Consider the following 18,347-nt stretch of genomic DNA (forward strand, 5'->3'; position numbering starts at 1 on the left):
TCGATGGAGCGCTCCGTCTCTAGACTCAATTTTGGGACATGCATGTCCCAGTTTTTCCACTACAATACAAAAACACACATACAAGAAGATACTGTTGTTAACACGTTGGGCCGATCAAATAGGTTAACTTCAATACATCACGACAAATCACCTTGTTCGTTGTCCTACTGGTCTTCTTCAGCGGACCAAAGTCTGCGAGACAGTTGGAGAAGAAGAGCTTGTGCAGTCTTTGGGATGTGCTCTGCCTTTCTTTGCCCCCCTAGGTGGTTCACAGGGGATGATGAGTCTTGTGTTAGCTACTGACACTCAGACTAGCAGGGATCGATTGTTTTGGAGTATTTAGTGGTAACAGTTCTCATGGAGAGGGAGTTTTTTTGCTACGATAAACCACAGACCTGGCACAGCGAAGTGGGAGCGTTGGGAATGGCTGGTAATCGTATAACTCGTTTGTCCTCCTGCAGGACAATGACGACCAATTATAACACTTTAATGTTCGCCTGTGGTGGTTTATTTTTGTAGGATGATGTATTTGTTTGCATTGAAACACACTCAATATGCATGAGATTAAACTGCTACCCCCAACCCCCTTAAAGACGAGACTTCAAGTTGTTCAACTATTAACGCGCTTCTATAGGAAATTAAACTGTTATATGGCCTAAGGTCTATCTACGATTTGGACCATTGCATTTACCTGGGCAGCAACATAAATTACTTTAATTTACAAAATAACTAAAGGCGTTCAATCAGTCTCGGCTCATTTACCTTTCTCCTCTTTTTGTGTATTCCGTTCCCAGGGCTGCTGTCCATGGTGCGTGTTATTGGGACGAGTTTACAGTAGGCTATACGCTCCCCAGCTGTCCTAGCCGACGTTGCTGGGAGAGAATTTATGGGCGGAGTTCTTGTGCAGCGCTAAACGCATGCCACAAGTGAACTTTTAATGTGTTTTATGTTAGCCCAGTGATGCATGTTAGTGGAGACAGATGGGTGGCATTAAGTCAGTATAAGCTACTTAGGCCTACTTATTATTTTAATATAACAGGAGTAATTAGTAAATAGAGAAATATTTGTATTCTATTCTGCTATTCAGTTTGATAACTTTAGAAACCTGGCAACAAACATTGAAATGAAAATACCTTTAACAGAATGAAGTTGTTTTTATTGCCATGCGTTGAACAAAGCCAATAAACTTTGTAAAGAAGAATTTCCGACACGAGTCAAAAGTGCATTTGTTTTTTTATTTTTCCATAAAAATGTCAACTTTAAAGGGGGACCACACTCTTGTCAAATAATGAAATGGTTTTTTATAGTTATAAATACTACGTAAAATATTGAGTGCATCCTTGAAGGCCATCAGGTTGCTGCAGTATTTTTTTGTTTTTTTATCACTTGAGGACTACAGGTAAGCATCGTAGGACAACAATGGCAGTGGTGCACATCCATCTTCCATATGACAACACTGTCAACTGACTCGATGTCTCATCCAGCCGTTATAGTGACTGTTCCCCCTCCTCCTAGCCCTCCACCATAAGCGGTATCAAAACGTGAATAAAACCAAACACTCGGGGGGGGAGAGAAAAGCACAAGGTTTGTTTGTGAATCTAAAACCCTCTTTGATAAGAAGAATTCCTAAACAGCCGTGCAACACCTACACCTCACAGAATGGCTCTGGCCTCCGATCGAGTGCTGAAACGAGCGGTTTTACTTTAAACTTTGGGACTGCGAAATTTTTCGAGGACTCGGCGGTCGTGATCGCAGCTTCTTCAGTTGCGAGCCGGTGTTGTTGGATTTAGGGGGCCGAAACTGAATTCTGCACAATCCACTTGAATCCGTCTTGTAAACGCCCGGCACCTTAAATCCGCCCTCTTCTCTTCCACAGTATTCACCTAGTCGTTCATCCCTCCGGTTCTGCTAAGCTAAAAAAACAAACAAATAGTTAGAAGCAAAGTGTCAGATATTGTTTTTGTAATGAGGAAAATATATGCATGAATATGTCCAGAAAGGTTTTTACTCACATGCTGGAAGATGAATCCGTCAGTGTAAACATATGCAAAGAAACGACAAAGATATTGACAGGTTATATGACAGAACAGGTCATTTTGTACATTGTCAACCATTGCCATCTAGTGGAGTAAAGGGGAGAAACAAAATAAAAATAAAACATACCTTGATAACGTCACACCAGTCCCAGCCTCGGGGCATTTCCCCCTTGTTATCTGAAACGTAAATTATAGTTTAATCCACTGCTTCTTCACCGATTCCATGCAATCATCTTTGAGCTGGAACAGCCTTAGAAATAATAAGTTTTCAATTTACCCCGTCCTACAAGTTATCCTCCTTTTTTGTGATTTTGTGAGCTGTTCCTTTTTCTCCTTTTTCTTGCCCTCTGTCGCCGTCGTGTCATTGGAGATCTGCATCCGGAAAGTAGATTTTGGTGATTAATATACTTGAAATATGATATGGGTCTCATGATATTGTCTGATCTGTTATCAAGCTAATTAATTGTTTATCTCTTCCAGGCCTTAGCATTGCATTTCATTATTAGTTTGCTAGTCAAGCCAAAGTTAAAGGGGCAGTCCAATGTGCTTCAGCACATTCAGGCTACCGTTAGGGTAGTTGGAACGAATTTTAAGGGTGAGATTACACCCTTAAAACTGCATTTATGTGTATATCCATCATGTCTTTCTCTCTGCCTGTGTCCCCTTTCACAGGGAATTCCAACACTGCGTATGTGTGTTGTCTAGGGAGTGTAGGCATACTCTCACCTCAGAGGTATTTCACACACCTGGAATTCTGTTTGTCAAACCCTGAACACCCACTTTTCTATCTAGAGTTCTGGCTATTCACCACAGTTCTGGTCTGACGGGCGGCAAGTTTCCGATTCCTAATACCCCAGAAGTATCTCAAAAGGACTAAGCCCACAAAGTCCAGCGAGCCCACTGACCACAGCGGTGACGACAGGCTGATGATCCTCCATGAGGCTCTCCTGGTTCTCCTTGGCCCACTCAAACAGCGTGTACATCATGGCCTCGCCCAGGCTGGCCTCTGCCTGCTCCTCCACCTTGGAGACAATCTGCTGCTTCGTCAGTGAGGATCTGTGGCGGTAGAGTTGGGAGGGGTGAGGAACAGTAAGTAAGAAAAATAAGATAAACAATTAAGAAGTGGGTTTTTGATTTGATCTTAAACGAGGTCTACATGGTTCAACCGTTGTGGATTTCAATCTGGAAATGTCAGATTTCGATTGGTACTCACATTCTGTTATTAAAAAATGCAACTAGGGATATCTGAGGGGCGGTAGCTGGGTAGGATTCCGGCCACGTGAAATCAAGAATGAAGGCTTTGGTGTCATCAAGTTCTCCCACCTGTGTTGAAAGAAACTCGTCACTCGTATAGCAAAAGGTAAAGCGATTTAATTTCCATCATATACATTACATTGATTCAACAAGTGGCCAACTCACCCTGTACTGAAAGGACACAGGGCTGATCTCTTTGAAACACTCATCCCCCTCGTAGATGGAGCGGAGAACCTCCAACTCCATCTAAAAACACATTAAAACAACTGGTTAAGTGAGGAGACGAGCTGACCAGTTTTGGATGCACATGGTTTTCACAAATGTATTCAAATCAAGAGTAGAGCTGCGATTCCTTTAGGAAGGACATGTCTATCGAGGTTCCCCTACGCGACAGTAGTTAGTCAAACTAAACACAAACAGATAGCCTTTAAACACAATGATAATTACTTAGCGACTAGTTAGCTGGCTAGCAACCCGCATTATCACTATACCTCTTGATCCTCGTTGGCTGTCATCTTCTGTCAGAAGCTGACTGACTCTAGTGTCCTTCTAGAGTCCTTTTTAGAATAAAAACTGTAATACGTGAAGTTACCGTCTCATTACTGTAAGCAGAAGTTAAGGTTCAATATACATTTCTACTATCATAGCTGAGTTGACGAGCGGCCACCGTGATATGTACGGCGCATGCGTACTATGCATGAACTCTGAACCCTATGACAACTCCGCCTATCAGTAAGTGGAAAAGAGCATTTCTATGTGTCATTATTATTCATATGTTTGTCACATTATTATTGATTGTACATGTTTTTATTATTTTATCCGCGTTACCAGATTTGTTTAAACTCCGAACCATTAGCCACGCAGTATGAGCGAAACGACCGTCTATTGATTGTACCACTAGGTGGCGCTTGGACTTCATTTTTCTAAATAGTTAGACTTAAAAAAAGATGGTACATTTCTACAAGGTTAACTGCGAGAGATAATGTGTCTGGGAAATGCTGAGTGCACTCTATAGCCATGGTAAGCCAGCTTTGGATGTGAGCCTTTTGCAGCTATTTGTTGATATTGAAGATATAGGTCTGTCTGTGTGGTTGCGTTAGGTGTTGAGGCTGGGCCAGACAGTGTGAAGGCCTGCGATGGTCTCACAAGTGGTTTAAATGCATCACATTTGGAGTAGTCCAGTCCTGTTATTGTGGTCCCATATGTTCTATAATTCCCAGCGTTGTATACAGTTGCTGAAACCAAGATTACCAACTTGCCCCCCCCCCCCCCCCAGCCCCTGCTGCTGCATATGGAACATGATTCGAAAGTAAATCAAAGCCAATGCCGTCTCCCGTGGCCGTCTTTAATACCTAGTATTAACATTTACACAAGAAGGGAAATGCTCCGAGCCCTTTTGTCAATTTCAGTCAAATTGGATTCAACCGTGTAGTTAATTGAAGGTAAAGCTGCCGTTTCCATTCCAAGTGGAGAAGGAATACTGAAGTTCATTCCCTCGCATCCGTGCCATGTGATTTAAAATTTCTCATGTTCAACGCCTTATGCTAGCGTGCAGATTGCCATCGCTAAATCGACTCCCAGATAATTGTTTTATGTCTGGTGTAGGCGTTCTGGTGTCACCCAATAATTAAATTTTACATTATAGAAAACCAACATAATTATTAAGTAAATGTTTCATTTCTGAGAGTGGTACAACCTAATCTTGATGTCCCCCTCTCATGGGCCCATGGTGATTGGCTGGGAATGGATATTCCTGGCATGAGCAGGAATAAATTGTTGTTGTGCATGCATGCTTTATTTCGTTATCCACCACCCCAGATTTATACAATTATTGCAATCTATAAATGCCACAAAACCTGACTATCAAGTCGTTTATTCTACAAATTAGCTTGCATCGCTTGTTAACCAAGGATAAAATAATATCTGAATAGAATCCAAAAACTCAACCAGAAGGCCAACATCTTAATTTTGAGTAATCCCTTGATTAAGATCCCATTGTTGGCTTGATTCCTGCCAAGCGACTGATGGATAAATGAGAGAGCGGGACTGTCATGTTTTGTAAGTAATTTAAACTAATGCAAGAGAAAGCACTGTCATTTCATTGGTTATGTTTTTTGAATGCAGCCCTTGAAATATGGGCCCCCTGGTTCTGGAGCCCTGGTTCTGGGGTCCCAGTTAACCCTTTGAGTCAGTCTGGAGTCAGCCACCCTTCATAATGTATTTGTATTCTCACTTTTAATTGAACATGTATTATGTCGCTCACATTGTGCCAAGTTGGCTCGGTGCCATTCTGAGGAGTCTTATCTCTTTCGAGTGCTGCTCTTTGATAAAAACAAAATTTGAAATGCAATTACTGTACCTCACAGGCAGAATACAAGGCCTGTTATCACCACCCTCACTCTTAATTAACTTATCCACTATGCAGATGATTTCTGGCCGAAAGGGGCACATTCTAAATTGGCACGGTTACTCTTGAGACGCAATCCAAATAAAGGATTCTCTCTCACTCTCTCACTCTTACTCTCATATTCCCTTCTCTCTTTCTTTCCTACTCTCATTCCCCCTTCTCTCTGTCGTACTGTTCCCCTCCTTTTCTCTCTTTCCCTCCCTCTCCCTCTCTCTCATGTGTCTTTGCTCTCTGTCTTTGTCGGTGTCTCTCTCTCGTTTATCATTGCACCGGCTTCCTTTTTCTCTGTCTCTGTCTCTGTCTCTGTCTCTGTCTCTGTCTCTCTCTCTCGCCCTATCTCGGTCCTCCTTCTTGCTCTAACCAGAAAATGTATAAAAACGGCAGCACTTCCAGGCTGTGAGAAACAGGGGGTACGTGTGGGTACAGGCAGGTTTGAATGAAGGCGGGCGGGGGGAACCTGCAGCATAGCCCCAGTACTGTCTGTCATGGGGGGTTCAAGCTAATATCTGATTGATAAAACTGGGCCAACACGCTGAGAAGAGTGCTGGACTCCCCAGGCGGCGCAGGTCTGCTATAAACATCAGCCCTAGACGCTACCAAATGTTTGCATTTTTATTTGTTGCAGACAGGAAGTCTCTCACACACACACGCACGCACGCGCACGCGAGCGCGCGCACACACGCACACCTTCATTTGAATTCCATTTCCAAAAAGGCAATACACAAAACGCCACAGGAACATACCAGGGTATAAATAAATGATTTGAAATTGGTAGGAGGCACGTTCTCCATCCTACAACCCTCTTCTTTTTTTTTGCAACCGTGTCCATATACACAGCATCTGGTGTAGATTTAAAACCTATGTTTCAACCCCTTATCTACTAAGCTCAGTGTCGGGACATTTTACCCCCTGTGGCAAACATCTCTAGTTTTGTTGGGGTTCGGGGAGGGAGGGGGGGGTGGAATGGGAGTTGGAAGAGTGTTTATCCTTTGAGGATAAGCCCAGGCATGGGCTCGCGCGTGAAATCATCATCATCATCACCACTGCTTGCTCTTCCTTCCCCTTGCTCCCCGTGGTTTCAGCGTGTATGCTAGCTAAACGACTGGTGAAACCCTGCCTCCCGCTTCCGACCTAAAAGACTGCGTTCTCTGCGTTGCACAAACCCACTCACAGCTGAATACATTTCTTTGTCCCCCAACGGGGGAGCTGTCTACCCGGCAGGTGCACACCTATACGGTGTCTTCCTCGCCGTGTTCAGCCTCCAGCCGTCCACGATATCCATCTCGGTCTACCTATAGAGCCGCTGAAGCGTGTAATGAATACGGAGGCCTGTCGGCGCATGCATCTCCAAGCCACTCCCGGAGGGTTCGATACTAAATGTATTTAGTACTTTTGGAATCAATGTTTTTATTGTTTTGTTGCCGGTAACGGGAGACCTAATTCCTTCTGCGCAGTTTATTCTGAAAAAGCGACTGAAAGAGTTGCTTAGCACCATGTATATTCAATTAACATAAACGAACAGTGTGTAAATTAAACAAATGGGCTTTGGTGTATGGAGCCATGCTTGATTACGGACCACGCGCCACATATGGTTGCTCATTATTTCCAATTTCTCTCTGCGGTTATCATCAATTCCGGCTCGGCTCTTCTAACTTACATGTACAGTACGAGCCCTCTTTGTACTGGGGGGAGGGAGAGAGTTATTGGTGCCTAGCACATCTAACATGATTGAGCTGTGTGTGTGTGTGTGTGTTTGTGTGTGTGTGCGTGTGTGTGTGTTTTAACACATGCACGCACGCACACAAACTAGTCATAAAGAAATGACAGTAGTCATCATTTAGAAGTTCAGCCAGGCCAGAGGCCCAGTGCTGAAACTGCAGCCGTGCTAAAACTACAGACGAGGATGAGAAGAAATACTTAATTCACAGAAAAAGGAGACGATAGACATTATGCTTTATTGACGCAGGAAGCCTTGCTCTGATCTTTCCGGCCCCAGAATGGTTCTTTAGTATTCAAACAAACAAACAACAAGCCGATGTGCTTGAGTTTCATCAGGTGTCCCTGGGTCTTAACGGGCGAGACAACCAAAAGCCACATGATGGACTCGAGGCTGGGGGTTGGCCGGGATCAACCTCTGATCCTCCCCTTCTGTGGCCCCGGTTGATGCTGGGGACTGAGATGTGCTGAAAGGGACTCTCACAGCTCCCAGGGACTAATCGATAGAAGGAGCCACACTCGCATTCAAAGAATAGGCGGAGACGGAGAGGGCAGCCACCAGCCAGCCCTGATCACTATGGAACAAAAGATGATGAGTCATCAATGAGAATGGGTCTAACGAGCTACTGGTCAAATCCTCTAGACCCCGTGTCCCGACACTTAATGGTCTGCCCTCCGGGTCTTTGTTTAATTGTAGTTATCTTATCTTATCTTCATTTTATTCTTGCATTGACACTGCCGCATAATCCAAAACAGGGACATTTGGGCAAGTCGGGGCAATTCGATTTGAATGGGAATTTCAACAACAGAATACGTTGAACTTCACTTCGAGACATTGTTGGGAGGAAACGTAAAACGGTTATCGATAGTTTACGTTACTTTACATGCAACTGGTTGAAACTTCTCCTCTACCCTCTTCCTGACAAACCTGTGTTGTATGGTTGCCAGTGGCGACCTGTGCCACGACAGCAGATGATTCATCCGCTTTTCATTGTCAACATCGTCATCATCACACTATTATTTCTCTTTATCATTTCATCTTCATTCACTCGTCTTCTTCATTTGTCCCGCTCAGGGTCAGGGGGACCCCCCCCCCCCCCCCCTCACCTTTCATTCCCCTCCTGGATAATGAAAGGTCAATCCATCAAAGCAACACACTCACACCCACACGTACCCACTCACACGCGCACACACATAACTGCCAATATTACATTGTTAGTCATTAGTATTAGTATGGAATAGAAGAAGAAAACTTCACAACTGCTATCATAACACATATATTGACAATTACTACAATACCAGACTAGATAATAACTGAAATGTTTTTACGTTGACATTAGTAGTTAATAGTTCATTAATAGTTAATTAGAATATACACAATAATTTCAGTCAAACACACAGCCAAAAGCACACATATATTTCCGATACAGTGTGTAGTGCAATGACAAACCCTTTTACAGGGTTACCTCTCTGTCTTTCTGTCTGTCTGTCTGTCTATCTCCCAAAACGCACTTGTGTTTTTTATCAAGGATATATTACTTCCCAGGGCTTTAATGCATGATCGGAATGACAGATGAATGGCTCCGGGCTGTCTATGTATTATTCCTTTGTTTTTAGATCCAGGGCGATTCATAAAACATTCTGGGCTTCAGCCTCTGACGCCAAGGCCGCACCACGGCCATGCCTGGTAGGGCTTCACAGGACGAGAAGGACTCAAAAACACGGTACAGACCGAGAGATGAGCATCCAGTCCAAGACCCCGGAGACAACTCCGCATTGAGATGAAACCGTTGTTCAGTGATGATGATGTTTGCTTTTTCGCTTCGTGGTCGATATTGCTATTAATTTTTCTACTACTGTTGACCGATACAGTTAGCATTAGGTTTGAATCAAAGTGAGGATTCGTCGTGGTGTCATAGCCGGTAGATGTAACTGTCGGCGGTATGATTCATTTGTGCGTTCGTTTGGACAGCCATTGCACAAATCTCACTTTTTCTTAAGGACCAGGTCTGGTCAATAAAAGTCATTATGGAAGGTAATTCCTTTTTCTAATGCCAGAGGAGAATGGAAAATCCTATTTTCCAACTTGCCGCGAGTCATTTTATCTTCTGAAAAGGGTTTTATTGGGTGTTACTTCTGCTATTTTAGCCCATAAGCCTGGATCTTTCTTTATGCCATTAGCATGCTTTGAAGGTACAAAGTGGTGGTTTGGAGTTTAATACTGCATTTATTTACATATTATGTGACTTGGAAAATAACATTTCCCCAAAAACTCACCAATATATTTTATTTTATCGAAAGCATCTCTGAAGACGACCTTCGACACTTTTGAGAGTGCCCTTTTCTTTCCCACATGCTGTTCAAAGAAATAAATCAGAGGACAGATTAGGGGGCCTGTCGGGCTGAAACCGCTTGACCTTTCCATCCAACAACCTGTGACAATAATACTACTAATACCTCTTAAACAGAGCTGGGTTGGACAATGGCCACTCTCGCATCAGGAGAACAAAAGGTGAAACCACATTCAAATCGTAGAGAGGAACATCAGTGTTTGGAAAGAGGTGAATTATCCATTTAATTCCCTTTTTCACCAGCAAATTCAGAATCCTAATTATAATCCCAAAGTGCCAGGACAGGAGCGTTGCACCCACGGGAAAGGCAGAACAACGTGTTTTGGCCGGCACACCTGATGCACCCCGAAGCCCTTGAGTGCCGATTAAAGCAGGGGCGTAATTGGTCTGAGCTGGCTTACCTGTTACGGATCAGAGCTTGCACCCAAATACAGGAAAGGCTGGATCCAAGATGTCCCTGGAAGCACTCCAGTACCCCTCACTCCCTCTGCCGTGGTGGCAGGCTACCAGGAGCTGTTTGACTGGTCGAACCAAACAGTCACCGGCGAGGTGGGCGGTAAGGCGGTGAAATCAGAGCACTGGTGGTGGCAGTTCTGCGTCTCGAGGCGTTGAAGGTGGGATTGACGTGGAGGCAGGGGGCGGGCTAATGAAAGCCGACACCAGAAGGACTTCAGAGATGGACCTCTGAGACGGTGAAGGGGCCGGTGACTCTAGAGACCCACAAAGACATCCACATGGTACGCACACAAGAAACAGATGCTCGGCACATCTACAACCCAATGCCTCCGCTCTTCCAGGGCAGGTTTCACCGCCAGAGGATTCCTGCGGTGGGCAGGTCATGGTTCATCTCAGCGGGGGGGGGGGGGGGGGGGGTGGGGGGTCGGAAGAAGTCGGAAGAGGGCGCTCCCAAAGGTCTCGTCGTCTTCAGGCGGTCAGGTGGACGGAACTGACCCGGAGCTGAGGGCAGCTTTGTAGCGCTTTTACGTTTGGTAGGTTAGGGGCGAGTGAACCACTGCCTTTAACCTTTCAACCCGGCTGACTGGGGCTCCGTGTGGATACTTCCTGAGGAGTCCACCCACCCTATGAAAGGTGGAGTCTATAAAGTTCTCATGGGCAACATGAGTCAACATGGGTGGATAGAGTTCTGCCAACAGAGAACAAAGGGGGAGGGGGGGGAGAGGAAGGGGAACAGCTGGGAGAGGCTTAGTGGGCCTCCACCTACTGGGACTGAGGAGCAGGAAGGAAGTGGAAGAAGATCCCATGAGCACAGCTGGGGGAATACAACCAAGACGCAACCGGTGCAAACCGCGGCATCGCCAGTGTGTGGCATTAGGTGGAAACTGGATAGGATGATAACAAAGACAATGAAAGAATGACCAATCTCTTATCTCATAATCATTATTATCTATCCATTATAGTCTAAGGGGTTGTTTTTTCTTAAACACAATGCGAATTAAAATGAGCTATGAGATACTTTACAATTCAATAAATACAAAAATGGGTCAATTGAAGGGCTCAAGAATGTGCTGTAAAAGCAATGATAGGATATGCATACGGCAAAGAAGGCCCAAGGGTGCAGGATGGAAGAGGCTACTATCAAAGGAACTCTTTGTTTCTTTCCATGTTTCCTCTTTCAACATAGATATCACCAAGCCCATGCTGTGCTACTCTCTTTTCCTCTATCATTGGATCCAATAATCTGAATATTCACTGGTGAACAACAGAGCTGGAAATAAATTCCACTTTGTAAATGCTACCCTCAAATGCATTATTCATTTTTTTCCGGCTCATTTTAATAACTGCCTCCATGCAAATTGTGAGAGTAGAAATTCATACAGGCTGGGATAAAGAAAGAGGCGCTTTACTGTGAAACGTACCATCCTTATCCTCGGGTCCCCCCATTCACCTCTGAATTCGAAGAAATACGAATAATGAAACATATTGAGACGTATACTGTGGGTGGCCAATATGACATGTAAAATAAGGTAATAATGATATCGTATATTACATATTTTGTGCTTGCACATTATTATAAGCAAATTCTGTCATAGCATAGAAATAAATACCCAAGCCTACATCCAGCTTGGTTGTAGGATGTATATGCAATATGTCTGTGTGTGGGTATGGGCCTCGTCTGGATCAATGGGCGGCTTTTAGGAACATCTTTAAAGTCCTAGGGGGGGGAGCGGGAAAGTCACCTATCGGGCTCGCGCCCTCCAATCCGCTCCATGTCTTGTTTTGCCGCGCGCCCGACAGCTTCAGCACTCGGGCTGAAGCGAGTCTGAAGGAGTCGGCGGAAGAGCGAGCCAAGGGAGGACGGCTAGCGGCACCGAGGGTCACAGGGATGTACAGTAAACACAGGCAGAAAAATGCCCAAATCTTGCCGACACAATGTGGACGTTTCCTTTTTATCCTATCTTTTCTGCTGCTCAACGGCGTGCCGGAGCGGGCGAGCGGGGACCTCGGAGAACAAGGTAAAGAGAAACGCACGCCATGCCGACGCCTCTGTAAAAGTTGTCTTTCTTTTTTATCTACCAGTTGCGCGAAGCGGCTCCTTAGGGCTGTTGTCGGTGACTATGGTTGCTTTTAAAAAAATGTAGCCCGTTGAATAGAGTAGGCTATTAGGTATTTTGTGGATGAGATACATGTTTATGCAATGTTCATGTGTAATTTGAGCACTGAAACTTTGCTCCGGAGTGACTTGCTTTTACCAATGTCCATAAAAGGCATAGTATTTAGAGCAATGGATGTCCAGGGCTTTCGTTATGCCTTTCCCCTCTGGTAGAATATGATTTCTTATATCTCTGCCAATTCTGTTTTGTTTTGCCTTTTAGATTGCTGATGGAGTTTCTCAAGCACTAACTGTAATGGATGTGGCAATTAGGCTGCTTAAACTGAGACTTAAACTGATTAGAGAATAGACTCAAATTAACTGTTATTGTCGACCTAGGCTATGTCTTAAGATATATTATATTGTCCCCATGACGTCCGACCTCATATATAAAAGGCTCGTTTGAAGGGAACAGCCTCCGGACTACATCATTGTAATTCAGACCACTGTCATGTGGTTTCAATCGCCTCTGGGCAAAAGACTCATACAATTCTCTCTATTTAAACAAAATGAAGTTGTTTTGCGGTACATTACCAAGTAGGCTAATGGCAAGATACTCATTCATCCAAGCAAGAGTTTCGACTAAACGAGCATTTATCATCTTGCATTTCTGCTGCCTATAGGGGTAATAAACTGCTGTGTGCTCAAATAATCAACATGTCTTTGATGAAAGTGTTACGCTGCAGCCAGCTCTACAGCATCATGGGAAAAATGATAAGGGGATCACATGGGAATCTTTTTTTCCAAAATATGCATGTGATCGCGATTCATCACAACTCAGGAACGCAAGACAGAAGTAGTGTGGGGGCATTATAAGCTCAAAATATACATCCATGTGGGTTCAGTCTTTTCACTGACCCGCAGAAATGTAACCTAAACCGATAGTTACGTCTGGCAGCACGCCTACGGAGGTTTGCAGGGAAACGTAACTCTTGTGCAGCGACAGAGGCTTTCACATTTACATTGCATATTTACAATTACCATAAACTGTCATTTAACTAACATATGGCTTTCATGCATATGTTTACTGTCTCAGCTCACTACATTCTCTGTATGTCATATACCTAAAGAAAGATCCATTCTTTAGGCTCCTTTCTTTAACCCCCCCCCCCCAAAAAAAAAAAAACACTCATAAAACACACACACACGCACACGCACACGCACACGCTCACGCACACACACATAAAAAATGCAAATAATGAATAAGATAATGTACAGGCAAGCTAACTGCCGATGTCTATTTGCAAATATAACCGACAGATAAAATATTTTACCTATATGATGTGAATTGGTTCGGACCGTTCAGGAATCCTCTCCCGCACTAATATGCTACTCAGTGGAATGATAGTATGGCTTTATCTACTCTAAAAGTAGGCAGAAGATATAGAAAAAGACTATCTTATTCTTGTCATGTCTTAAGGAGAAATGCAATGCACATCTTCCCGTGCTTCTCAGAAGCTAATCTAATCAACACACAATTTACCGGTTGCTTATTACTCATGCGTTCCTTACATTGCCTGCACTTAGAGGAAGAACACAAAATGGTTTCAGCCGGGTAAACTCACAAACAGAAAAACAAACACCGGCCCATTTTGTTTGCCATCTCCGGCAGACCTTATCTAATGCATTGGAATTGAGCACCTTGACATAAACACACTCTAGCATGACCCCATCAATGCTCACCTCCCCCTTTCCGGCCTACTCTAGGCATACCTGCTGCGTGTTCATACTCGGCCAAGATCATTTCCTTTGACACTTATTTTGGGCAGCTGAGGTTTTACCTCGCATCCAGGATCTTGTTTGCTCCTTCAAGAGGGGCTCTCTGTTTGGTGTGTGGGGCGCTCGGGGTATTTATTTTAAATGAAGGTGAGAAAAAAAGAACCCAGGCTGGCAACGTGTCAGGACTCTATAAGATGGGCCGAGATGGGCTTGATCGCGGCCTCGACACCGCCGCTGTTTCAAGTCGAGAGTTCAGTAGATGGCGGTGGAAGGCCTATTTGTCAGGTTGTCAGTTCTGTCGTCAGCCAGCCTCCTGTTGTCACGATGCTCTCCGTGCCCTTTCTGTCGGCTCCCCCTAAACCACGTTGTTGCCTCTCAGATCTCCTGATCAAAGGGTTAAAAAGCGCACATATTCCTAAAGGAAAAAGGAAAAAAACACGCTTGGGCCTTGAGAGAGGACCTTGGGTGACCTCCCGCTGGGCGCTGCCGTCGCTCTCCAGCACACCCCCCCCCCCCCCCCCAGACCGAACGCGTCTGTCGCTCCGCACGTCGGACGCGGCGTCAGCGGCACGGCTCATTTAACCGCCGGCCGCTGCGGTCCAGCGGTCACCGCCGGCAACCGTCCGCACAACGCTTCCACCCAGGGGGATGATGTTCACACACGCACACACACACACACACACACACACACACACACACACACACACACACACACACACACACACACACACACACACACACACACACACACACACACACACATTCATATACACACACACAGTAATTTTGGTACTGACCGAGCAAAGGCTAAGAACAATTGACAGCTAGACCCTAAAGCCTAACTCTAGTATGTAGACGACCTCTCCCTAAAACAAGTCTACACTGCATCGTGGGTGTGTGTGTGTGTGTGTGTGTACGCAAACGGCAGTGGGCGTATGCACAGCCAATCTGGTCGGTGCTTTCTTTGAACGTTGAAAGACAAAGGTGTTCTGCTTCCATTAGTGACAACTCTACCAACACCCACGCCTGCCTTTTCAGCAAAACCGTGGAGCACACTTCTGGACAAGAGTTTGGCATCCCCCGCAGCGTTGAGCGGTTCTTCGTAGCGCGGTGGCGGCGGTCTGTGTGCGATACACTCAAAGAGACACAGGTCTCTGAGTGGTGAAGGGCCTCTATTTGGCTCGCTGCGTGGGCCGCCTCTCTCTTTATGAGTCCCTTTTAATTTTTCCCGGGGTCATGTTTATCCTCGGTGGTGATGATGAGAGTGTGTAGGAGGTGGACAGGATGAGGAGAGGACAGCGTTTCAGAAATCGGTTCCTGAACAGCGCCTGGTCGTGATGCACTGGTGCCCCCCCCCCCCCCCCCCCCCCTGTGTGTGTGCCAGGTTCGAGATGAGAAGGGGTTCGGTCCCCCTGCGTAACTTATAGAGTGGGTGAGCCCTTTTATGTTGACCTGAGAATGACTGCGGCCAATGCGTCAAGCAATTAAAGATGCTGTCGCTGGGGTTTGAGAGTTGTAAAGGGACTGGGAGAGAGCAGAACAGAGCAGTTGGAGTGCAACGCTAGGGCTGCGGTGCAATCCAACAGAACGTGTCTCATTACAATGTTACGACAAAGTAACTTCACAAAAAACGTTGGTTGTCTTTGTAGTTTCCGACAAAGTCTTACATTTGTAGTACTATTATAGTATTTGTGATACTGTCGCTTCTGTTGTGCGCAATCAAGTATGTAGGCGGGTTTCTATATTTAAGACACCTGTTTTCTTGATTATTCCTACATTTAGTGTGTACAGCCATTAATGAGCTAATGCCACCTTTTACATCATCATGCATTTATTATTCTTTCACTATTTCTTCAATGACAATAATGACATGAATGAAACCGTTGAGGGGGGTGCAGTAGGGGGCACCTATGAAAATAAAACAAACGGCTAGAACGTGCCATGGAATCAGCAGGGCCTAGATGGTACACCCCCCTGGGGGGTCAACCTCAGTAGGACTGCCCAAACCCAGCTCTGCCTCAGTCGGTGTGGACCATCATAGTGCACGGTGCGGTGTGTTGATATGTACTTTTGATTTATTTTATTTAATTTTGTTTGAATGTTGTGTGCTGAGGTTTTTGTTGGATTTAGTATTTTCTTTATTTGTACATTGGTGTGCTTAAATATTTTATTGATATTGTTTTATTTCCGAGGGGTGTGCTGCATATTTCTTCATCTTCCTTTTTTGTTTCATCTCCTTTTGTTTGCACTTCATTTGCCGGCAATTTTGTTTTGTTTTGAGAATGCATTGCTAGACAAGACTCAAGCCTGCCGACATTTGTTTAACCTTAAGCTATGTCTTCATTTGGAAGGTGTATAGCTATGGAATAATCAAGTCACACATCAATTATGATCAGAGTGCTGAGTCACCTGACGTGACCTATTACAATTGTTTGAGAGGCAGTTCATATATCTGGTATACTTGATAGATTGTGTATAATATATACAGACAGGACACACCAGAGCTGATTTTAAGTGTAAGTCCAGTCTCAAGTCTTATGGTGCCAGTCCAAATCCAGTCTCCAGTGTTTTCTCAAGTCTTGGACAGGGATAAGTCAACACAGATAGATCCAGCTGACGCTGACACATTTGCAATCAGCGACTGCAGATTTTTGATGAATAATCAGACGATTAATTAGCGATTGTTTGTTTGATGTTGTTGTTGTTTGTGGTGTAAAACATGTTTATTAATATGTATTTAGGGAGAGAATCAGTAATACACACTGAAACCTGCCTCAGCGCCAGGGCCTGAAGTTAACTTTTCCAGTCTCCACCCACTGCTGCGGGTAGATAAAAATAATTTACCAACAACACAAGCTTCTTACCAGAGAAAAAAACCTAAGATGAAAGACAACGGAAAAGACACAGCGTGGATGTTGTTGAAGAGATGTAGTCCGACAGTAAAACTAAAACAAAATGTTTCCAGATGAAAATCAATGTCACAAGTTTGAATATGATAACGGATAACAATGTAAGTCCGTAAACAAAACATTGTTGCTGAAATAGTAACACATTCACGGCACGGGTTCGATTTCATTCCTTCATCTGGAAATCACAGAACTGTGGTTGCGTTTTCTTTGTTCAATCCATTCGGTATAATTACATTTTCTACTTCACAAGTAAAGCAACGGCAATTTGAACTGAATTAGAGAGAAACACCAATCACTGACAGCAGGGGTTGGACAGCAGGGTTTCCTAAAAAGCACATGGCTTGGCCAATCCTAGGGCCTGGGGTGGACGTTTCGACTCGTTGCGATCAGCCACTGTGTCTGTGCCGTGACGTTTGGTATATTCAATACAGGGTGACACCGTGTTTATTGACTTCGAAGCGACTTGATTTTCGGATAGGCCTGTTGAATATTCAACGGATATTCGCAAGCGGTGATGAAGCGATGCGAAGGGTAGCGGTGAAAGGTTCAGCAGGGAACCTCCCGCTGTGTCTAGCGGTGTTTACCGATGGGCTGCCGAGATCACAGCGCTAAACCGCTGAGAACAGGTGATCCCGGGCCAGAGCCCAGTGTGTCTCGCGGGCTACCTGACGTACTACAGTTCAGAGGCTGCGGGACTGCGGCACTGCCCCTCCGAGTGCGGGGCAATCTACTGGGGGGCCGTACAGGGGCCACTGGGCTGCGGTGATTATGCAGTGTTTTCCCTGTAGGCTCTCAACAGTGGGGCAACAAACAAACAACAAACAACAGACAATGCATTCAGCGATTATTTACCATATTCCTTAGAAGCTGGCAGAATTTGAGCTTTAAGTCCCCAGAGAGACTTGAGGCTCGAAGTGCTGGAGTCTCGGGTAAGTCAAGGCTCACACTAGGCGAGTCTAAGGCAAGTGCCCATTTTCTTTTCGCGAATCCAGTCCGAGTCTCAAGTCTGCAGTGCCCATCTCTGTCACACACAGTTATACATAGGTGCAGATCTACTAAGATCCCATTTTGCATGGTTGTGTTGAATCCAAAGCAAAATGCCTTTGGTGCGCCCAGCATTATTTCAAATTCTAATTAAAAATATATTTTATTGGTATATATATATTATTTTTGGCTTAGCTGATTGCAGTAGTAATTCAGCGTCGCCGATCCCCTTCTGGAGGTCTGTGTGGGGGAAACGCTGTGCTTTAGGTGAAGCTTTAGGCCAAGATGGGTGTGTTTGTGTTTGTAAACTGAGCTGTCCAGAAAGGGGGAAAGGAATAAACTCCTCTTAAAATGAAGTCA

General features: G+C 44.8%; 2 protein-coding genes across 2 annotated transcripts in view; one reads left to right on the forward strand and one right to left on the reverse strand.

The window, feature by feature from the left end:
- Positions 1-2,091: 2,091 nt before the first annotated feature.
- Positions 2,092-3,979, reverse strand: rwdd (RWD domain containing 4). The gene is made up of 6 exons (XM_056575535.1): positions 3,782-3,979; positions 3,456-3,536; positions 3,250-3,359; positions 2,942-3,092; positions 2,315-2,408; positions 2,092-2,213 (listed from the first exon to the last, which is right to left on the reverse strand). The coding sequence occupies exons 1-6, from the start codon at positions 3,803-3,805 to the stop codon at positions 2,107-2,109; spliced, it is 567 nt and encodes a 188-aa protein (XP_056431510.1). The 5' UTR covers positions 3,806-3,979; the 3' UTR covers positions 2,092-2,106.
- Positions 3,980-12,020: 8,041 nt separating this feature from the next.
- The window catches only part of adam19a (ADAM metallopeptidase domain 19a), a 113,156-nt gene continuing 106,829 nt past the window's right edge, over positions 12,021-18,347 (forward strand). The window contains exon 1 of the mRNA XM_056575416.1: positions 12,021-12,238. Within this exon, the coding sequence (XP_056431391.1) occupies positions 12,109-12,238 (130 nt within the window). The 5' untranslated portion in view covers positions 12,021-12,108. The remainder of the gene's footprint in view (positions 12,239-18,347) is intronic.

Source organism: Gadus chalcogrammus, chromosome 17, assembly GCF_026213295.1.
Source record: "Gadus chalcogrammus isolate NIFS_2021 chromosome 17, NIFS_Gcha_1.0, whole genome shotgun sequence".
NCBI classification, from domain to species: domain Eukaryota; kingdom Metazoa; phylum Chordata; class Actinopteri; order Gadiformes; family Gadidae; genus Gadus; species Gadus chalcogrammus.